General features: G+C 32.2%; 1 protein-coding gene across 1 annotated transcript in view; it reads right to left on the reverse strand.

Annotated features, from left to right (window-relative positions):
- Window positions 1-2645: 2645 nt before the first annotated feature.
- Window positions 2646-24720, reverse strand: part of TERF1 (telomeric repeat binding factor 1) — a 38241-nt gene continuing 16166 nt past the window's right edge. The window contains exons 5-10 of the mRNA XM_003775251.4: window positions 24141-24290; window positions 20244-20329; window positions 18781-18834; window positions 15634-15731; window positions 14617-14753; window positions 2646-3820 (exon numbers count right to left, since the gene is read on the reverse strand). Coding sequence (XP_003775299.2) covers window positions 3659-3820; window positions 14617-14753; window positions 15634-15731; window positions 18781-18834; window positions 20244-20329; window positions 24141-24290 — 687 coding nt within the window. The 3' untranslated portion in view covers window positions 2646-3658. The remainder of the gene's footprint in view (window positions 3821-14616; window positions 14754-15633; window positions 15732-18780; window positions 18835-20243; window positions 20330-24140; window positions 24291-24720) is intronic.

Below are 24720 nucleotides of genomic sequence, written 5' to 3' on the forward strand. Positions count from 1 at the left end.
TACCTTTTGCCAAAGAGAATGACCACTGCGAATTCTTCACCAGTGAACCCTAACATTTAGTGTTTACATAGATCTCAACATTTGATGCTCTCTTTGATCACATTTAGGCACATTGGTGCCTAAAACTACATCAAGGAATATTTCCTACTGATTATTGGTCCTTATTCTCAAAAACTTTTCAGACAGGTTATTTAATTTTTCATAAGCACTTCATAACATTTAATGCTCTTGTAAAGTTTTTATTGGAGAGAGCAAATGGATACTGATGTTTATGACAGACAGCCCAATGTTAAATTGAGTGTTGATATAACTTACTTTTAATATAATCATGCAGGAAACTTAGGAGTAGAACAATTGTGTAAGTTATAGAATTTCACTTCCATTAGCATCCAAGAAACATTTTAACTCTAAAAATTTTAAAGAGCCTCAGAAATATCTGAGAACTCCCCAAAGGAGTGTTTTAAACCATGGGACCTTGCTTAATGATGTAATTATATCTTTAAGAAACTTTTGAAAAAATTCTATTTAAAAATTGAAATAAAAATACTCCTTTTGTTTTTTTGTGTACGGTTTTCTTGGGGACGAAAAGGGAAGGTTAATTTACATAAGACCAGAGTAAAGCAGCAGGATATTCCAGTGCTGTACTCTGCCAGTAACTTGTCCTGATGAATGGAGTAAGGCTAATGACTTTATACAACTCTCCCTTACTTAAATCCAATTAACTTGAAAATCAAAACATCTTCCTGATATCAAAGAGAATAAAGGATGAACAATGAACAAATCAGAGTTTATCTTTCAGAGATGATGTCTTCCCAAAATCTTTACTGTAGAAATTGTTCTTCTAGTTTTGTTCACTTCACATGATTTCTTGCAAATCCTAGTTTTTCTGAAACTATTCCCTTCATTATTTCTTGTAAAATACTGTTTATTACTTAACCCTGGGCAGTCACTTTATTTGTGAATGCACTAGCATTAGTCGGTATTCTACATTGCCAGTCTCTCCTAATTCCCAGGGCAGAGAATCCTCTGGCCACTGACCTTTGCAGTGTCAACTAACTTTACCTGACTCACCTCCTCTGAGGTCTTCAGAGGTCTCTGGCTACAATTTCTTGAATCATAGTTTAATAACAGATAGCGCGTTCAAGAACAGCCATGTGCAAACTTAAAGCCACATAATGCCCTAACTCGTTAACTCCCAGATGACCACCTGGTCTGTGAGAGACCGAGGTGTTCACTATCAAGCTCCTTACCTCTCTTGGCTATCCATCCACTTGGCTCAGCTATTCCAGGATACAGAACAATCTCCTGCTGCAGTGGGCTTAAAAAAGGGTGAGGCCACACACAGCCAATCAGAGAGGGAGCTCTCTAGATATGGTTGGGATCCTGCCCATGGGGCAGTCCCTAGCCATAGAAAGTAATTTCTGTGCTGGGAACTAATTCCCCGCTGTTCAAACCTCCTGTTTGCTCTAGGCTTGACTCATAAAAATGCCTTTACAATTTCTTACCACACTAGAGTATTCCATCACATTCATACATACCATAACTAGTTCGTTCATTTCCCCAAATAATAAGCATCTCCTCAAATTCCAATTCTCTGCCACCATAAAAGAAGTTGCTTCACTACATATGGAGGTGGGTACCGTTTATTCATTCTTTGGTTTCAAACCTAGTAGTAGCATTGCTTGGTTGAGGGGTATGCAGTTTGTTAGTTTATTGGATATAGTTCAAAGTTGCTAGAAAATAAAAAGGTGAAAAGTCAGTCCCTACCATGACTACATTTAAGGACAGTCTGGGAGTGGGGAAGATATATACACACAAAAATGAACAGGGTGCAAGTAGACCTAACATGCATCAAAAAAATGGAGAGCGCATACTTTCTGAAGGGGAGCTGAAATGAGGAAAGGTTTCTTTTAAAACGTTGCATCTGAGTTATATCTTGGAGGAACAAATGGATTTCCAACAGGTTGAGATGATGAAGAAAAATTATTAGTTATTTGGTAGATGGTGTACAGAAAAACATGAAGGTAAGATATTACAGAACATTTATTAGTTGAATTTATCTAGAAGATAATTCTTGAAGAGATGAAATAAAGGTGAAAACAAGATGGTGGAGACTATGGAGATTCTTAACATAAGACTGTAGAGTGTATTTTAAGCTGCAGGGATAAGGTGACAACTGAACAGTTTGAGAAGTGGTATGGTCCAAATTGTGTTGACAACAGTGTACTGGTAGAGGTACCTAGGTGGAACAGTGTACAGTATGTTGGTTTTGAAAGACTGAATGTTAATCAAATCTCAAATATACAAACTTAAATCATCTTCTCCAAAAAACATTGAGTATACTTTTAACCTGACATGGGTGTGTAACATTTTCAGCTTCCTTTTGTGTACTACCTTCCACTATTAAAGTATAAGCTTCATTTGAATTTATTTTTAGCAACTATGCTCAGGTTAGCATATAGCAAGCACTAGGTTTCAAATTACCTGATGGGCCTAAGGAAAAAAAAAAGTTAAGAACTCTTGTGCTGTACTACTATCTAAGATGACTGAAGCAAAGGATGTTAAGAAGTCAGTCAGTTTCAATCAGGCAATAGAGTCCTGGTAACTATCTGAATTTTTGCACATACATATACTTGGCAACAATATGTGGATTTGAATCTTTTATTTAGTAATACACAATTCCAACAGTACAAGGGTCGACTCAATTTTTAAACAGAAAATGGAAAAAATACACAACTATTCTAATATTTCTTACATCCAATTTACAAACTCCAATCCCTAATAACTTGCAATGCAATTCTAAAATTACCATAAATTTGACATGTTATTTTTTCCTGGTTTGATATTTTAACAAAGAAAAACATTCTAGCTAGCCCAACTAACTTGATGCATTCATCATGCATACAACTAAATGATTCTATATATTCACTGACCATGACATGAAGATAATGCTTGAGGTGAACAAGTGATGGTGATTCCAAGAGTTTATTCTAATCGTTTTCACCTAAGTGATATTAAAATTATTAATTTGATCTATCAGAATTCAAATGTTTCTAGGACAATTAATACACTTTACTGGTCCTATGTTAAATAAAGTCAAAGATTTGATCTTTATGATGTATATTTTCATATAGAATATTACATGAGTCAAGTTTAGCATATAAGTTAAAAGTCTAACATAACAAATTCAAAACAATGTTATAGAAAATTTATTAGCCAATATTATGTTACTTTAAATAATTTGTTACCTTTAACCTTCCTCCTTATGTGAAAACATACAATGAACAGAAGTAAACATTGTATATTTTATGAATTAGTTTTTGAAAATTAAGCGACATACTAATGCCCTAAAGTCAAGCAATTGTATCTTAGCAGGACATAATTGTTTAGTGACTCAAAATATCCAAATTTTGTTTGGCAGGTTTTTTTCCCAGACTATTCTACATTAAAGTGAGCAGGATGACAGCATGTGGCCTGGTACAAAGACAAAGTACTAAAAAGCCTTTCCAATAACTTTGTCCTACAGAAAAATATACTATCACACCAAAACATTTAAAAGTTTCAAAATACAATAGCTAATGTTTAAAGCAAACCAATTGATTTAGGAGCTTTTCCACATTTAACCCATCTTTTATAAACACATTTAGTCTTCACTGCCCTAAGAAACTAATTCTAACCTCTTCAAAGTCCGCCACCTGTCCTTTAACATAACATTTGTCCGACTGCAGAATGTGTAACTTGTGAGAATTTTCTGCCAACGTCCCTCTCCATATTTTTTCACCCCTGATTTCAGTTTCTGGTCTTCATCCGAACTCCATGCCTTTCGACAAAAATAAGAGAAAGTTAAGTTCACACAATTGTTCTTGGTTCCTTATTATGTATATTTCTAGATTCTTTGATGTACCACTGCTGTCCAATTCCAACAATTTGGGTAAGTAAAAATAAATTTTTGGGGTTAAATGTACGTAAACTATAATTCTTTCAGCATAGAGTGCTGTTGGAAGAATTGTGACTGTTATTGTAATAAACAGAGACCACAGCAGTAATATATTAAAAAGATTCAGAGATCTGCATTAAAATTCTTTGAAAACAAAGCCCAAAAACTATGGCTACAGATCCCTAAAACTAAGGATTTTTTCTTTTCTGAGCAATAAAATGGATTTAGGAAATTAAGGAACTACAAACAATTACCACATCATACTCAGGTACAAAACTTTTTGTACAGTATAGTTACTTTCAATATCCAAAACAATTATAGGATTCATTCATTACAATAAACAATACTTATTTTCCAGTAGTGGCATATTCTCTACTACTGTTAATCAAGTCATTCCTCCTTTTTCTCCCTCTCTTCACCCCCATGTGATAAAATTTTCATATCAAAGAAAAATTAGCAATCTATAGTAATATCAAACATTAAAAAAGTATTACCAAAAGCAGCTTATCAAATATGGGTACACTACATTTTTAAAAAGAACAAACTTTTCTGCAGATGGACATAATTAGCTTATGATCAATTTCTAAAAATATTTATCTCTAAGATTACACACATTTCAGTTAAGAGGCTATTTTCTCTGATTGGAAGAGGAATTATAAAATATTCTTTGATTACATTCTTGGTTAAATGGACTTGGTTAAGTCCAGATTTATGGTAATCCCTTCACATACATTTTGACCTGGGAGCACCAAACATATTTACAAAGAACAGGTGGCTAGTGTTATAATACAGCCTATGAGTATGGACTAGAAAAAAAAAAATCTAACTAGATAACAGAGTAACTAAAATATTACCTTATTAAAATGGTGCTTTAATCAAATGAGTCAGTAAGCAAGCTCTTTACTATTTTCAAAGAGGCTAATAAACAAGGAGAGAGGAATTCTTATAACTTCTAAGGAAAGAGAAGGTTTCAAGCATAGAAAAAAATTTCATTTTAAAGATACCTAGAAAATTAAAAATTACTGAATTATTTGGCCATTTTCTGCCTCAATATTTTTATTAGAATCAATGGCATTAGGAAGGATGAAATGGGAGCAAGAAAGTGTACAGCAGACTTTTGTAGACAAAAACAAATTAAAGTATAAAGAACATTATATTCTAATATTTATTGTTGGCTATTTAAAAATTTTTGATACAACAGAGAAAAATGTTGCCCTAAATGTTCTTTCACACATAAAAAAATTCCTCAAAAGATGTAATAAACATAACTGTTTGATGATTCTGAAATGAAGGCATAAAATAAGGAAATCTATGCTTGAGCAAGGTCTTTGCCATCATCCTGGAAAACTGCGTCACATCACAACATCAAAATTAAAGAAATATACCCTTATAGATGGCTATCCAGAAGCGCCTATTTGTGGATGACATTGTGCAGACTGCACCAATCCTAGAATGCAACAAAGCCTCATAGAGATCAATAATCACTTGTGAATTATAGACAAAGTCATATTAGAAAAAACAAATGGATGAAGAGTTTCTTTATTCAGACTACAATAGATGATTGAACCATCCACGGAACTTTGTCCATTAGAACATATCTTGAACAATGAACAGAACCCCACAACCAAAGGAGAGAAAAACACAATTCTTGTACTCTTAACTGGTAAGTGCAGCCTGTGACTCATTACCAAAGGTTATTTATTTTAAAAATGGGTTCTTGTTGTTGATAGCATAAAATATTTGGGAATCTATCTACCAAAGGAAAGTCGGGAATTATATGAGCAAAATTACAAACCACTTTCCACACAAATAAAGTCAGATTTCAATAATTGGAAAAATATTAATTGCTCTTGGATAGACAGAGCGAATATAATAAAGATGACAATATTACTTAATCTATTTATTTAGTACTATACCAATCAGACTCCCAAGAAACTATTTATTTTAATGACCTAAATAAAATAACAACAAAATTCATCTGAAAGAACAAAAGGTCAAGAATTTCAAGGGAATTAATGAAAAGAAAAAAACAAATGAAGGTGATCTTGCTGTACCAGATATAAAACTATACACTTCAATAACAATACTGTATGAGGATGTATTCTGATGGAAGTGGATATCTTTGACAACAAGAAGATCTAATTCAGTTCCAATTGATCAATGATGGACAGAATCACCTATACCCGGAGAAGAACACTGAGAAACGATGTGGACTACTTGCATTTTTGTTTTTCTTCCCAGGTTATTTTTACCTTCTGAATAAAATTCTTCCTGTGCAACAAGAGAATTGTTAGGTTCTGCAGTACTACCTAAACTAATCTATTTATTTAGTGCTTATACCAATCAAACTCCCAAGAAACTATTTTACTGACCTAAAAAAAAACAAACAAAAAAACAAAAAACCCAACAAAATTCATCTGGAAGAACAAAAGGTCAAGAATTTCAAGGGAATTAATGAAAAAAAAAAATCAAATGAAGGTGGCCTAGCTGTACCTGATCCAAAACTATATTATAAAGCAGTGGTCACCAAAACCATTTGGAATTGACTAAGAAATAGATTAGGTGATCAGTGGCATAGGTTAGGTTTACAGGACAAAATAGTCAATAATTATAGCAATCTAGTGTTTGACAAACCGAAAGATCCCAACTTTTGGGATAAGAATTCACTATTTGACAAAAACTGTTGGGAAAACTGGAAACTAGTATGGCAGAAACTAGGCACAGACTCACACTTAACACTGTACACCAACATAAGATCAAAATGGGCTCATGATTAGGCATAAAGAATGAGATTATAAATAAATTAAAGGAACATAGGATAGTTTACCTCTCAGACTTGTGGAGGGGGAAGGAATTTGTGACCAAAGAAGAACTAGAGAACATTATTGACCACAAAATAGAAAATTTTGATTATATCAAATTAAAAAGCTTTTGTACGAAGAAAACTAATGCAAACAAGATTAGAAGGGATACAATAAACTGGGAAAACATTTTTAGTCAAAGGTTCTGATAAAGGCCTCATTTCCAAAATATATAGAGAATTGACTCTAAAAGAAATCAAGCCATTCTACAATTGATAAACAGTCAATTTTCAGATGATGAATTGAAACTATTTCTTCTCATGAGTGTTCCAAATCACTACTGATCAGAGAAATGCAAATTAAGACAACTCTGAGATACCAATACACACTGTCAGATTGGCTAAGATGACAGGAAAAGATAATATCGAATGTTGGAGCAGATCTGGGACACTGATGCATTGTTGGTGGAGTTGTGAATGGATCCAACCATTCTGGAGAGCAATTTGGAATTATGCCCAAAAAGTTACCTGCAGGATGATTTCAGAAAGGCCTGAAGAGACTAACGTGAACTGATGCTGAACGAAATGAGAGAACCAGGAGATCATTATATACTTCAACAATAATAGTGTATGGGGATGTATTCTGATGGACATGGGTATCTTCAACAAAGAGAAGATCTAATTCAGTTCCAATTTATCAATGATGGACAGAATCAGCTATACCCAGAAAAGTAACACTGGGAAATGAATGTGGACTACTTGCATTTTTCTCTTTCTTCCTAGGTTATTTTTACCTTCTGAATCCAATTTTTCTTGTGCAACAAGGGAACTGTATGGATATGCATATATATACTGCATTTAAGATGTACTTTAACATGTTTAATATATATGAGACTGCCTGCCATCTAGGGGAGGGAGTGGAGGAAGGGAAGGGAAAAGTTGGAACAGAAGTGAGTGCAAAGGACAAAATTGTAAAAATTACCCATGCATTTGTTCTGTCAATAAAACACTATAATTTTAAAAAATGGGTTCTTGTTTAGTTGAATTATTTAATTCAGTCAGTATTCAAAAGATGCCATCAAAAAGATAAATAAGATGAACTGATCATTTGACAAATGAAAGATAAATGGATAGATGGCTTGCGTATTCCATGAAATGTCAAGAAAATGAAGAAAAATACCAGTGGCATGCCAGATGGGCCTACTATGATGGATATATGGGATGACATAAATATCACAGAAGATTAAAAAGGTAAAGAACTTTATTCTGAGAATGTAGCTATTTTGATAAAACCATAGATTTTCTAAAGAAAATAAGGCCTTTTGTTTTTGGGAAATAGAGCAATAACACATGGTGCCTATTAATTTTTTTTTTTTTTTGTCTTGATGTGCTATTATTTATTGGTTGTACAGCCCAAGGACAGACATTAAAGACAGAAAGGTACAAAGGCATAACAGAATATTCATAGCATACATTTTCATGGTAACAAAAAGCAGAAAACAAAAAACCAAAAAAAACAAGGTAGTAGCCATCAACTGGAGGATGAATGTACACGATTATTGAGTACAAGAAACACCAAAAATACAGAATTTAGAGAAACTTGGGAATGCTTTTTGAACTGACACTGAAGAAAGTATCAAGAAAATGATACACGTGGATGCTAATAATATGTAAAAACAAAACAAAACAAATCACAAAAAGATAGCAATAATATCAATTCAATGACCGTTGCTTTCAGAGAATTGGTGATAAAACGCACCTTTTTCCTTCTGGCAGAGAGATGGTGGAATATGGGTACAAAAAGAAGCATCTGTTGTCAAACAATATCAGAGTTTCAGGTTTTTTTGTTTGTTTTTCATGGCACTTCTTTATTATAAGGGACAGCTTGGTTTGGAGAGAGAGTGGGCTTATAATAGGAAGTGATAGTGAAGTAAGAAAAAGAAACTTTAAAAAAAATAAAAATGGATGTGATTTTAAAGGATGTAAACTTTAAAGTTGCAAGGGAGTCAAGCAGGTATAGTCACAGGTAGAAAGCAGCATTAAAGTCTAGCCCATAATTCCCTTTGAGACTTTTGAAAGGCCACTTAGATTTATAGAATCATAAAATTTTATAGATGAAATAGCCCTTAGATAATATCTAGTTCATTCCCTTGATTTTACAAGGAAACTGAGATGCCTATTAAATTAAAATTTTATTCTGAAAGTCACTTAAATAAAAATTTTTTTAAAAAGAAAAAACAATATTTAGTAAGCAGCAGATGAATTTGATGAATTCTACAGACTAAGGAGATTAAGTTTTAAAAAGTATTATAAAACTAAATATGACTTAAATACTGAGAATTGTTATAATAGGCCAGGCTTTGCATAATTTTTCTAGTGCTTGAATTGAAAGGAAAATAAAGACTATTTCAGACTACTAATATCAAAATGGATCAGAAATTTTTATATTTTATTCATAACATTTTCAGCATTAGAAAATTATGTTATAGTAATTACTAGAGATGCTGGAATGATATACAGAAATTTTTTAAAAATTACATTTATAATAAACTACACAAGACTGTGATAATTTGGAGACAGCTAATCCTGATTTGTACCAAACAATAAGTTTTGAGCACAAGCTTAGCAAGAGAATGCTCTACTGGAGTTATAACAAACCACAAAAAGGTTCCTGGCAGAAGGATGTACAAGGGGTGACTGAATCCTTTAGACATGGGGACTCAATGGAGGGAAAACTGCTTTTCAATCCAATGTAACAAACTTAATCAGTGAAGATAGTGGAAGGGAGAAAACTGGTGCTAAAAATCACCATGTTCAAAAATTGGCTAAAGACATCAATTTATCTGCTGATACTTAACAAGTTGATATATTGAGAGGAAATAAATTGCAGCTATATTTATCATTTTTGTTCTAAGTCAGCACATACATAGTAATAAAAGGTCAGAGCATTCCTCAGGTGAATAAATAAGTGAAGTTGATAAAGAAACATTTCACAGACAAGCTGATGATCTCACCTTGCAGATCTGTTGCATATGATCATTGCCATGACCATTAGGAAAAAGACAACCATAAAGATACTTATCATTTTATATCAATATAAGGATAAAAGATTATATGAACTCATGGTTCAAAATTACTAAATCTCACAAGTGAAAGCAAGTTATCATACCCCCAAGTTCTGACTATATTTTTGGAAAATAGTTTGTATTTATCTATCTTTCCATCAGTGCATTAGCAAAATGAAAAGGAAAACTCTATAAAGGAACTACATATATCTTATGTATTATGTATGTATGTATTATGCCTTAATATATCTGTTGATGAGAACAGACTGACCCATAAAGGCAAAGTATTGGGTCAAGTTATAGGCCAAATACTATTGTTCTTTGAAACTCTGTAAGCATACTGTCAAAAGCCTTGAACTATAATTAAGATCACAGTTCATTATACAATTCATGAAGACAAAACTCAAAAATTCTAGAGAAGGGACTGAAGATGGGACAATATGACTTAAGAAGAAGCAAATTCTTAAGAGAATAGCCAATAACCTAAACAGTGGCACCTACAGTTTTTGATTTCTATGTGGTACTAAGAAGTACAAGCCAGGATGCACTGGGACCAAACAGTTTCAGCAAAGAAGAATTATGACAACATCGTTACTCTCAGCAAATATAGTTTAAAAAGTCAATAAAAATGTTCTAAGTGATTTGTTTTTTAAAGTCAGAAGACTCTAGAAATGGAAAACCCTAAATAGCATACAAAAACATAATTGCCAAAGTCTCAGCAGAATGAAAAAAAAAATCTTAATAAATCCTAGGTGTATCAATTAATTACAGAAAAGTTCAATAGTGGCACCAAATTAGAAGACTAAAACTATACTGTGTGCAACCATAACTTCAATCTAAAACGTGCCAACAAACTGTTGTCTATGAACAATTAGAAATGGATGAAAGAGCAAATTATGAGGTATTTAATTGACATAAAACTGACACAAAGATAAAGCTAAGAAAATGTTTCTGTCAGTAAATGCAATGTCCTTGCTGATTTGTGAGCAATGGCAGAATTTTCTTTTAGGGTACAAATTCTATTAATCAAAATATTAAGAAAGAGAATGGCAAATTATGAGCAATATGGTCTGCTTGAATATGAAATCCCATTTTCTTATGGAAAATGGGATGTAAACAAATATTCTCCAGAATTAAAAGACAGAATTATGAATTAAATAGAATATTTAAGTAAATTCTGGCTTCCTTAACATTATCCCCCCCAATGCTAGAATATGCAGTGTCAATGCATGGAAGGAAAAACTGGAAAGCAATAATTTTTAAGATCTACAATGTATTTGGATTCCATCTTTTGATGAATGATATTAATAAGTCATAAAAGGTGAGATAAAACATCTATTTAACCAAATACCTATTTAATCTTTCAAATCTTTATGATCTATGCACAGAGGTTATCCAACCTTCACAAAGGATATTCTTGCTGACTACATTTTAGCAGTCATATAAGATCCTGCCTTTTTTTTTCTTCTGATTACTCCTCCAGAAAATGTTTCAGAAGAACAAAACTGAAGCTTTAAATTGTATCAAAGATAATTCTTCCAATGATATTTTGATCAACAGGAAACAAAGTGAAGAAAAGATAAATACATATTCACCAATGGTGTTTACCACTATCATAGACAAGAAATATTAGAAAGTTCAAATGGAAGAGATCATAACATTCTCCAGATGTTTCTTTTTGTTCAAAATATTTTACAGACCAGGTATTCATTAGGAAATAATAGAACCTCTTTAGCAAGGTCTATAGCCATTTGCAATCTGTATAATTAGCATTTCCTCATTTCCAATATGGCTAAACTACTATAGGACTTCTCTATTATGCCATGGTTTAAGGTACTTCCCCTCATCCACCTCATGCTTTTTAAGCTTCCTTTTGTGTATTATTGCCACTATCCCTGTCCTGGTGAGATTGTAAGCTCCTTGACATTAGGGATTGCCTTTTTTCAATTTGTATCATGAGGATTCAGCACAGTGCTTGGCACATAGTACGTGCTTAATAAATGATTATAGATTATTTTTGATATTGTTAAAGTAATCTATTAATATTCCATATCTTAGATAGTTATCACAGATACATATTGTATTGGGCTTAGAACTGAAGAAGATTAAGGCAGTAGAATGAACATTTGAGAAATATCTCAACATTTCCAAAAACTCAACTTGCTTACTTGTCTCCAAAAGTCCGGGATTTTTTTTAAAAGTTGTGAATCATGAGACAGACTGATCACAAATAAAAAAAAGCTGGTGACCCAAAAAGTTACATGTAGGTACATTATTTGTTCTATCTTGTGTAGCTTAAAAGGCATTATATCATTATTATCAAAGACATTTCTGATCAGAAGATGAGGTAAGCTGTTTAAGTAGGGTATACAAAGTCTAAGGAAGACAGGTATTCCAATTATTAAAAAATGGTATTATTTTATAAATTATGAAAATATCCAAAAGGCAGCAGTAGTACCTTTGGTAGACAAGGATTATTATACACAATAATAATAATGGTGGATAATAACTACATAAAATTAAAAGATATAGATGGATTGCTATTGCCGCCATCATACTTGTATCTTTTTAATGTGTTCTTTTTTCCTTTTTGCCCTTTCTTTATATCTCCAGCACTTAGGATAGTGGCTGGCACATTGTGGTTGCTTAATAAATGTTTATTGACTTGATACTATTGGTACTAGCTTAGGTGTTTATTAAGCTAAACTGGTTTCTTTCTCTTAGTGAAGATGATGTGTGAAGATTTAAAGGTTTACGATTCCAAAGCAGGACTTTGTGAAAACATGTTTGGCTCATCATATTAATTTGGGTAGATCACAAATTAAATTTGGAATTACCAAATATAACAAACTATAAGGCTAAATAGTACGATAGGTTGAGTGGTATACCCACATTCAAATTCAGCCTCAGTCTCAGCTAATTAGTTATGTGATTCTGGCCAAGTAACTAATCCTCTATTTGCCTCAGTTTCTCATCTGCAAAATGGAAAACAATAACAGTACCTACCTTCCCCAGCGTTGTCATGAGGAAAAAATTCTCCTGTTTGTAAAACACTGTGAAAATTTAAAAGTGCTATATAAAATTGTTAAAAGTTGAGGCAGTTGGTGGTAGAAAGAATATTAGATCTGAAGTTAATAGCTGTTGTTTAGTTGTGTCTGACTCCATTATCCCATTTAGGTTTTTCTTGGCAAAGATAATGGAATGGTTTACCATTTCTTTCTCTAGTTTATTTTATGTATAAGGAAACTGAAGCAACCAGTTAAGTAATTATCTAGGGTCACAAAGTTAGGAAGTGTCTGAGGCCAGATTTGAACTCAGGAAAACAAGTCCTCTGCACTCCAGACCTGGCATTTTATCCACTATGCCACCAAGCTACTCCAAATGATCTTTGACACCGCCAAGACTGTCAGTCAGGAGACCTAAATTAAAATATGGTTTCAGATACTTATAACTATTTGATCTCAGAGGTAAGTCACTTAACTTCTGTCTACCTCAGTTTCTTTAAGTGTAAAATAGAAACAATAATAGCAACTATTACTTCCCAGGATTGTTGCAAAAATGAAATGAAATATTTCACATTTTGGTACTACATAAATGCTTATTCCTTTTCATTCATCCTTATTATCTATGTAATGGAAGCTTTGCACAACATCTTTATTCACTAGCTTAATTTCACAATAATAAAGATAAATATACCATGCTAAAGTTTAAACTATCATAATAATGCTAAACTGTTATTTCAAATAGGACTCAAGTTTATTAAGTATAATACATGCTTTCTCATTTCTACTTATCAAACCCTAATCTTTCTCTAAATGTTCAGGATATCATTTCCATCTGACTATTGGAACATCTTAAGCTGTTTGTCACAAAAACTAACTTAAATCCCAAAATGTCCAAAACCGAACTATTACACTCCCTCCCAAGCTTTTTTGTCTTTTCATGACTTTCTTATTACTGTTAAGGTTAAGCTTACAATAAAAGTTCATCATCTTATCTACTTTGATGCCAAGGCCTGTCGGTTTAACCTTTGTACCATCTCTTACATATTTACTCTCTCCTGACACTGCCACCAACCTATTAGAGACCCTCTTCAACTCATCCTTGAATTACTGTAATAACTTGGCCACTCAGTCTGCCTCAAATCTCTCCTAACACCATTCTATATTTAATTTTCCAAAAATCAAGTCATACCACCCCTTCTCCCCCATTCTGTAAATTCTAGTGACTTCCTATTATTTCCAGGATCAGATCTGTCCTCCTCTCATTGATAATCAAAGCCCTTTCCAACTCAAGTCCCTCCTACTTTTTCAAGTCTTCTACTTTACTTACCTCCACTTATTATGGATCTAGTGACACTTAATGGTTCTCCTTACTGCTCCTGCTCCTCATACGTTTCTCCCAACTCCATTCATTTTCACTGGGTGTTCTCCATATCTGGCTCCTGCCTTCCCTGATTTCTTGCAAGGTCAGTTAAAAACCTACCTTCTGTAGAAGTCATTCCTCATCCTTCCCTTAATGCTTGTGCCTTCCTCTACATATCAGGTTTGTGTGTAAATGTTTTCATGTTATTTCCCTTATGAAACTGTGAGGCTTTGTGCCTTTCTTTGTATATCCCCCAAATTAAGAGTGCATGTTATAGTACTTAACAAATGTTTTTTGATTGCTTTAAAAGGTAATTTACTCAGTTTTCTCTCTTTTTCTTTTGAGGGTCATACATTGAGATGTGTATATTTGAAAGCATTATTTTTTATCTTACCTATTTACAATGTCCATAAATATTTTTTATTTAATTTTAATTAAGAAACACCTACCCTCCTTTTCCATCGTCTAGGTCTTTCAGAAGTGTTTGTTTCATTGTTTGCCTTGTTTTTGTTACTGTCTTTAGTGGTTATTATATGTTTTATAGTGCTTTTGCTACTTTTTTTAAGACTTTGCGTGATCCTTTTACCTAAAAGAAGAAATATTCTTATTAAACAAAAATGGATAATATTAAAGATGAATTCCCAGATTTTTTCCTCACCACTGTGCAAAAGCACAAAACTTACTTATTTATTATTTTTCTAATTATTAAATTCTTTTAAGAATGCTTAAAGATAGAAATATGTAAGTTTTAAAAAGAGATAGGGATATTTCAAAATTTTGCAAATACATAAATTACATTGTCCCAGCCAACTCCCCCTCCCCATCCTGGGGATTAATCAATTACCTTTCAGAAATTATTGTTGCATTTTTATAATGGACATAAAATTTGAGCAAAGAACAATAAGATCTACCAGCACAAACATTTCCTTCACTAATAAATACTGAGACCGCAATTCGTCTACATCTTAGTTGTGACCAAAAAAAATAAAATAATTTGTACCTACTGATATCTTAGGCTTCTCCCAACTTACTTGAGTCATTCCTCAGATGAGTCCATCAATATATTTGTACTCAAAGTGCTGCATTTGTCTTATTAAAACTTGTGCTCTACTGGTAAAGCTTTCAAGACCCCAAAGTCACTTTCACACAATAATAAAAACACTCAGATATGGCTTTAGTAGAGCTATAGGAAAATTTTAAAAAGCAATAACAAGCTTAATAATTTTCTATAGATTTAAATTAAATAAAAATTATTTCAATGGTAAAGATGTAAAATAATGGAGGCACCATGTCACAGCAGAGAAAAAGCGTAGTATTAAGTATCAAGAAACCTGGGTTTTAAAAGCTGAAGTTCTACCAATCTGGGCCACGTTTTGCTTTTCTGTACAATACAGGAGGTGGAATAAGAAGATCTTCAAGGTTTCTTCTAGTTCTGAAATTTTATGATATTAGAAAATCATACTCACTTCCTCGACTCCTTATTTTTATTCTTGTTTCCTCAATATCTTGGTGCTCTGAGTTCTCAAGTTTATTTTGTGACAAAGATAAGGGAGTTTCATGAGACCTAAATAAGATAAAATGTTGAATCTTATTGAATCTATTCCTGCATAAGATATAGGTAAAATTATGGAGTCATAGCTTTATCAAATCTTTTTTTATAATGATACTCTCCCTTTACCTCAAAGTATTGACTCAAACACTCACTACCTTGGTTAAAGATACCTAGCCAATACCAGGGACACTGTTGCTGTCACATCTCTCCCTCCCTCCAGTTCTTTCTCACCAACCCCTCCTAGATTCTTTGTGGCTTATTTTCTATAACTGCAACAAACTTCCAAACTTAACTGTGATAATTCAAATATTTAAATAGCCAATTCAAAAAATCTATAATACATACTTACTCCCAGTAATATTCAGGCAGTCTTCTTCTGTTGACAAGTATTTCCTGTGCTCAAAGATTATTTCTATTAGTTTGCTTCCTGATGATCTCCAAATAAGCCTTCCTCTAGTCCTTAGCCTCACTCTGGACTACTGCCACAACTTCTTCCCCCCCTCTTCCACTCCACTACAGGACTTTTTACTGCTTGGCTCCCTTGGGCCAGCACCAATACAACTCTATTCTGGAAGTTCTTGAAACATAACATACTTAAAAAATAGGGGAGCAAAGCAGTGTATGGAACTGCAATAGAATAATGTGATTGATTCTGAGGTGTGTTATTTCCTACAATAAGAAAAGTTCCAAAAATGTTGAGTGATGGCACAATAATGTGAATAGACACATAGCCTTCTAAAGGGATTAATTTGAAAGAAAACATTCATTTAAAAGTTTTTTCCTATTTAAATAATAAAAAAGTCATAAATAGTTACACAACCCATTGTTAGATCACAATGGAAAAATGAGATTAAAATGCAAAGACACTGAATTAAACAAATTTATGATCTAAATTTCTATAGCACCTTGAATTAGTTCATATTCAAGGCAAGGCTCTAAGGCTTCTTTTTTAACATTATAAAGCAACACTATAGTGAAGGAACAAAAAATGAAAAACTCAGGTGTTAATGCTCACAGTCCATTATAGAGACAAGATTTAAAATATATTTCTCTTTATATATATTTTTTTCATTTATTTATCAGAGCTTTAAATAAGAATAACAGAATATACTGATTCTCAGGAATGCTATTTTGCTTCAAAAGAAACAGAAAGACAAAAAAAAAATGATGCTTATGGACTAAATTAAGGAAAAATGTGTAATGAGGAAAAATAAATCAGTGAAAGGCTTTAATGAATCACTCTTGACAATGTATTATGTATTAAGTGGCCCTAAGGCTACCCAAATCTTCTCAGAGATACTTGTAAAAATCTACTGCAAGAAGTTCTTCCAACAATCCTGATAAAGCTGTTTCATTTCTTCAACTCCTTAATTGTAACAGTAAAAATAAAGCAGGGATTATTAAAAAGATAAGCACTTAAGACTATGAAATTGTATATTTAGATATATCTTATGTGTCTACTGAACTGGCATTTATTAAGTGCCTACTATGTGCTAGGTACTTTTCAAATCATTAGAGAACACAAAGAAAATTATTAGACAGTCCCTGCTCTCAAGGAGCTTACACTCTAATGGAAGACAACAAGCAAGCAGCTTTGTACAAACAAATTAAATATACACTAGATAGATTGGAGATAATTTCAGAGGGAAGGTACTAAGATTAAGGAGAACCAGGAAAGAATTCTTATAGAAGATAAGATTTTAGCTGGGATTTGAAGAATATCATGAAACAGAGATGACAAAAGAATTTCCAGTATGGGGGAAAGTCAGTGAAGATATAAGAAAGCTAATAGATGGAGTGTCTTGTGCAAGGATGAGCAAGGAGTCCAGTGTCACTGAACCAAAATAATATCTCAGGATTAGGGTAGTGATGGTGGGTGGATGGAGGGAGATGGAGGGAAAAAGGAGAGAGTAAGCTTTAGGAAGACTAGAAAAATAGAATGGGCAGGTTATGGAGAGCTTACATAAGACTTTATCCAGATTTTTGTTCTAGATGGCAATAGGGAACCACTGGAGTTGACTGAATGTGGACACGGGATACAGGTGGACATGGTTAGATTTATATAAGAACAATTAAACAGTTGAATGGAAGATGGTGAGGAGTGGACTAAAAAAGGTGGGAAAATCACCAGTAAGCTTTTGCAATTTTCTAGCTACTATACTGCTATAGCATAGTAGGTTTAATAGATTTATACTTTTAGAAAGCTTTACATTACCTTGGTGTGCCAATTGTAGTTACTAAATATAGTGATTGTCAAAATTTCTATAACAATTATATCAGAAACTTAATTCATATTTATGTCATTGTTTCTATAGGAAAATCAGATTCTACTTAAGAGCATCCAATCTAAGATTTTTCATTTCTCATTTTTCTAGAGACAATTTGTGTCTTTTAGGAAGTTAAAAAGCAAATGCTTTTTAAAATCTCAGATTTATCTGATCTTGAGATTATTCTTAGGCATGTAAACAAATGAATGAGGACACAGTAAACAGTGTTGAACAGATTTACTCTGGCACATCTTAATTTTATAATATTAAAGTGTTGAAAAGAATCCTTAACTTTATATCTAGTTCTAATTTCCCACCAAATGTGGGACTCCATTTGACAACATGATCAAACTAATTTCATTAACTGACTCTCCATAAACAAAACCTGATGACACAATTCAATGAATTTTTGAAAATATGACAACTTAAAATCATATTAATTTGCTTAATTTTAGTCCTGACTTTATTGCCTGAGAAGATATGATGTAGTGGGACAATTAATTAAGGAAGCCTGGGTTCAAATCCTGAGTAGGTTATTTGCTAATTATGTAAATGTATATATTGATCCATTAACTGAGGACACTACTTATACTACCTATCTCATAGTTATTGTGCAGGTTGTTTTAGAAGCTTAAAGCCTAAATAAACAAGAGTTATTATTATTATTATTATATTATTATTATTATTTAAAATCACTCTCTGATTACTTACCGTATTTAAATGTAGGGCCAGGACCTGGTTGGTTCATTCAATGATTTTAAAATTAAATAACAGAAAACCTAATTTCATTTTACCTGGTTATGGATGTTGAATTCGCAGGAGATTCCGGTTTTGAATTCTGTTTTTCACTAATTTTTAAAGAAAAAGAATCAAGAAATTAAAAGGTTTTCACAAGTACTATCTAAATTATATAGTAGATTTTTATTTTAATTGATGAAACACAAACTTCTTGAATGCAGCTTTGGCATGCCAGCAGATGTCACTTAACAGAAAATATTTATGATAAGCCCCATTATTATTCAGATCTATTGAGCAAATAAATTTCACCTCAAAATAAACCAAATACGTATAACAGACATAAAGTCTTAGTTCATACCTATTTTGAATATTATCATTCCTACTATTCAGTTATGTTATTTTCATTCAATCATTTGTTTATACATTCACCCAAACTCGAGGAGTTCCTACCCTTTTATGTACAATTCTTTGTTCTCAAGTTTTCAAATCCTTTAAAATTGGGCCCCATTGTACCTGTAAGCCAACTTTTTCAACTGCTCTTTAGTATGCACCTTATCACCTTGTCAGGGCAGGTTTTAATGGCTATTCATTTATTTTCTTCCCCTTGCATATAAAGTGCTTTTCCTTTCCCCCTAAAAATCAAGTTCATCTCTCAACATAAAGTTCATGACTCACTTTTTTTTGTTGTTTTAGTTTTTGATAAAGTGAATAGTGTGTCAATGAGATCTTTTTTCATATGCATATTTAAGGAACAGAAGAAAAAATCAGGAGCTAAAAAACAGCAAGGGAAGGGAAACACAAAAGATGATGAAGAGACACTGTATCATGAATGAAGGAAATGTCAACAATACAGAAAAGTCAAGGAAAAGGAGTAATAATAATAATAATAGATATGGCACAGCTATTATTTCTTTTGGAAAAGTTTCAACAGAATGATGGTGAAGCAAGTCAAATATCAAGAGTAGTGGGGACTATAAACTTGTAGAATAAAAGACAGCATATGTAGTTTATTTTTTTAAGATCATGGCAAAGAAAGGGAAGAAAGAAATGGGATAAGGACTTGTTGGGAGTAACAAGGTAAATGAGAAGGGATTTTTGTATTTTTGTTTTTATGAAGATGTATGCAGGAAAAGTGAAAGATTCAATGGAGACAGAAGAGAATAAAAATGAATGAGGATAACTGAAAGAGCAAGTAAGATAAGATATTAATATGAAAATTGGTAAATTTGTTTAGAGTACAAAAGAATGTTTTCAGATGTGTCCTAAATTCTGGAAAGTATTACTTTTGCCTGTGGTTTGAGGACTATAGGATCTAGTTCCTTTTTCAGAGTGAAAATTCTAACCCAACATATTTTTAAGATTACACTTCTTATCCCAGAACAAACTATCTCACAGCAAATACATTTTGTTGGTCAGAAGGAAATAGAAGTGAGTGGATAGAGTGGAAATAAATTCATCACTGTTTTTCACTTAATATAATTTCTCTATGTTAAGTATGTCAAGTAATGGATTTACAAACCTATTTTCTGTTTCGCTGCTTGGGCTTTCAACAAAGGGACCAAAAATTTCTTCATCTTTTTTGCTTTCTACTACTTTTAATGCTGCCTGAGGGGAAAAAAAAGGGAAAGATTAAATAAAACCAAAGAACATTAAAAATAATCTAAGGTAATTTTAAAATCTGAGTCATGTTTAACTCAGTAAGTTTTAAGAAATGAAATTTCTTTTTTATTATGTATATAAATAGGTAAGTATTAACATATACATATATACTTTTTCCCAATTACACAAAAACAAATTTTTTTTAAAAAAAAACAAACAAATGAAACTTTAAAGAAGTTATTTGCTTTGATTACAGCAGAAGATCCAGAGTTCTAACTATTTCAGATTCTATCATGGTTCTTTGTTCTTTTAATGTTCAGATAATTTCTCTGTAGAATAAACCATTGGGTTATCTTGTAAACACAGTAACATTTCAGTCCTCCCCAAAGCCAACTAGAATGAGAGACTTCAGTTTTGTGCTCTCCCACTCATCGAATAATGACCCAGAAAATACTAGAAAAAGTAAAGGTACAACTTCCGTCAACTTGCTAGTACATGCATATTATGTATCACCTTCTGACTGAAACCAATTATACAAATTAACATCCATTTTATAAATGCAACATTACAAAGTATGGATCATTTTAGGCTAAATTTACATGTAATCTTTCAGCAACAGATTTAATCTGCCATCTCTGGAGAGATGATAAGAGAGTCTATCACTATTAGACTGTCCAAAAGGCAATGAATTCTATAATCAATGACCAGTCATGTCTAAGTCATTAGTAAGTAGATCTCAAAGCAAATGATGGCCATTACAAAAAGGGAAACACAGGCTTGATGCACGACAAAAACTTTCTAACAATTAGAACTATACAAAAATGAAATGGTCTGCCTCAAGAGATAGCAGATTGCAAGACAATTCCAAAAGACTCACAATGAAAAATGCCTCCAGAGAAAGAACTAATGTCATCTGAATACAGATTAAAGCATGCTATATTTTCACTTTAAAAAAAAAAAAAATTGAATTTCACTCCATAAAATGGCTAATATGAAAATGTACATGATTGTGCAGAGGTATAACCTATATCAGATTACTTATAATCTGAGGGAAAGGGGGTAAGATAGAATTTAAAATTCAAAACTTAAAAAAAAAGTTAAAAATTGTTTTTACATGTAATTGGGGGAAACATTTTTCAAAGACTGTTAAACAAGGTTTTGCAAAGATGAATTTTTGAAAGCAATTTTGCATGCATTTGGAAAAATAAAATACTATTAAAAAAAGAATGGAACAGCAAAAAAAAAAAAGTTAAATGTAATTGGGAAATATTTAATGAGATTACAAAAAAGACTGTCCCCTTTCACTAGAGATAGTACAAGTGTGTTAGTTACATTACAGATTTGACATCTCTTCACAATCTGAATTTCAAAAAGCTGGACCTAACACAGTAATGTGAAATTTAAAAGAAAGGATTTGCTAGAATTAATGCAGATTAAAGTGAGCAGAACCCAGATAATAATGAATACAATAATAAATCTGTAGAGAAAAACAATTTTGGATCAAAACATAGTTTTTCATCTTTTTTTGCTGTTTGCTTTCTGGTTTTCGCATTTTTTTCCCCTTTTTGATCTGACTTTCCTTGTGCAGCATGATAAATGTGGAAATATGTACAGTAGAACTGTACAAGAAAAACAACTTTAAAAGCCTTAAGTATTCATTCTGACAGAGAACAAAAGACAACTAGAACTCCAGAGGTCTAATGATAAAGAGTATGTGGGCCCTCTCTTGAAAGAGGGGTCAAAAATTTGTGATTCATAATGAGATTATAGTTTCTTAAGACATGTGAATTTGCTTGGCTTGTTACAAAGACAACATTTTTTTTTTTCAAGGCAGCAGTAGTGACAATATTTTTCTTTTCTTGAGGAAGGAGTAGAGAAATTAAACTGAAACATTAATAATAATAGCTACTCTTCATACAGGACTTTAATGTTTGACAGTCCTACATCTCATTTTACATATGCTCACAACAATCCTGAGAGGTAGGTACTATTTCCCTCTCTTTACAGATAAGGAAACTTGAGGGAGATAGGTCAAGTGACTTATTTACCTAGTGTTATACAGCAAGTAATTATCTGAAGCCAAATTTGAACTTACTTTTCCACTCCAAGTATAGAGCTCTGGCTACACTGTGTATTTCAGAACAGAGAAATTCAGAAGAAAACAGACAAGTAGGCAGCTTTCAATGTAATTATGAAACAACAAGCTAAAACAGAAAGATTAGTGATTCTGCAGTTGGAAGGCCTGGTTTCAAATTCTGCCACTAATTACTTTTAATGTCTGTGAGACCTTGCACAAGAAGCTTAGCTCCTCAGTCTTTAGTTCCTTATCTGTAACATGTGGGCTTTGGAATAGACAGAATAGCCCCTGAGGGTCTTTTCAGCTTTCACACATACATCTTTTTAACTTAATACATACTTTTTTTCCCCCCTTAAAAAGCAAGCTACCACAAGAGGGAGTCATGGTTTCATTCTTTTTCTGTTCTATTTTGTATGTGGAAATGCTAATAAGTATGTGTGTGTGTACATGTGCATGTGTATATAGAAGACCTGCAATTTAAAAATTAAATAAAAATTTTTTGAAAAGGTATTTTATAAATGTGAAGTGTTAAATGGATTCAGAAAGTCAACTTCATAAGTATAAGACTGAGGACTCACGACGATAAAATTTTTTTGAAAAAATTTTTGGAGTTATAATGAATTAGAACAGAAGTTCAATACGAGTCAATGGTAATAATATGGCAATCAAGAATGTCAATTTGACAAGCTGCATTCCAAGAGGAAGAGTCAATTCAGGTAAAAGGAGATGATGGTATTATTACATGTAGATTTTCTTAGTCAGGTAGTAACTGGGGGAATTCAGTTTTGGGCCAGAAATTTTCAACTTATCTGCAGAAAACAGAATGAGCTAGAAGAAGTGGGAGTTGCAAAGATCCAAATTTAGTCTTCAAATGAGGAAAATTTCCTAAAAATTAGAGCCATTATTCTCAGCAATACAATGATTCAAGACAATGTGCCAAAAGACTCATAGTGAAAAATGCTATCTGCCTCCAGAGGAGAATAGTGAAATTCAGATTATGCAGATCAAAGCATATAATTTTTTACTTTTCTGTAGTTTCACTTTCACTAGTATTCCCTCCAAATTTTGGGTTTCTTATTTTTTTTGTTTTTACAACATGACTATTATGGCAATATGTTTTGCATGACTGAACAAATGTAACCTATATCAAATTGCTTAATATTTCAGGGACAGAAAATAATTTGGAGATCAAAAAATTTTTTTTTAAATAAATGTTAATAATTGTCTTTACATGTAACAGGAAAAAGTATTATTAAAAAAAAATTCTTCAGAGCTAAAAAAGAAAAAAAATTAGAACTATTAAGCAATAGTTGGTTCCTTGACATCAGAGGAAGAAGCAAAAATGTTTTTTTTGTTTTTTTTTAAGGTTTGGACTAAACTGCCTGACCACTGAGGTCTTTTTTACACAAATTCTGTGAAAACTCTTTATAGAATTCTCAGTCCTGTGCTATCTTCTCTCCTTTAAGAGCAATAATAGAAGCATGATGAGTAAAGGGAAAGAAGCTACTGCAAGTGTGTTTTTAGATTACCAAAATCAACTTATATTACAAATGTGTGATCCTTGCCATAAACAATGATGTGGCATATTCTTTATTCTATCAAGAATTAAAGCATGTGATACTGATAATCATATAATGATTAAAGTTAAGTTTCCAAATATTCACAAAGATCAGGTTTTTAACTTCATTCTTCTATTTTAATTAACTGATACAACACAACATGAATAAATTTCATACATACCTTCATTAGAAAGCTTGATGATTTTTCAGTTAACACCTGATTAGCATAAATCTTGACTCTGTCTATCATGCATTTATAAGTGAAGCGTTGGAAAAAAGGATGGTATGGATCTTTCTTATTGATTATCATCAACAACTTCATTTTTAGAGGCTACAGAAAAGATAAACAGAAGAGTGCTAATTCACAAAAGACACTAATTTACAATTTTCAGAATAAAAATCTTATATGTATGTAGTTCAAGTTAAAAAACTTCATTGGCCACTTATGTGAAAACTTTATTAAGATGCATCCTTATTAAGTTCCCAGGCCAAAACAAGTTCAAAGGAGGATTAAAAGAATTAGCACCAGTATAATCATTTAAAATTACTTTGCAATTTTTTTACATTTAAGTAAATTAGATTCATTCCCCAAAAAGGAAACATAAGTTTCAAACATGATTCATTGTTCATTCATCCAATTTCTTTTTTCATATATATATATATATATATATATATATATATATATATATATATATATATAAAAATAAAAATTGGGATATAATTTGTTCTGGTTCTGCTTTTTTTGCTCTACACATTTCATA

This window comes from Sarcophilus harrisii, chromosome 1 (genome assembly GCF_902635505.1).
Source record: "Sarcophilus harrisii chromosome 1, mSarHar1.11, whole genome shotgun sequence".
Classification (NCBI taxonomy): Eukaryota; Metazoa; Chordata; class Mammalia; order Dasyuromorphia; family Dasyuridae; genus Sarcophilus; species Sarcophilus harrisii.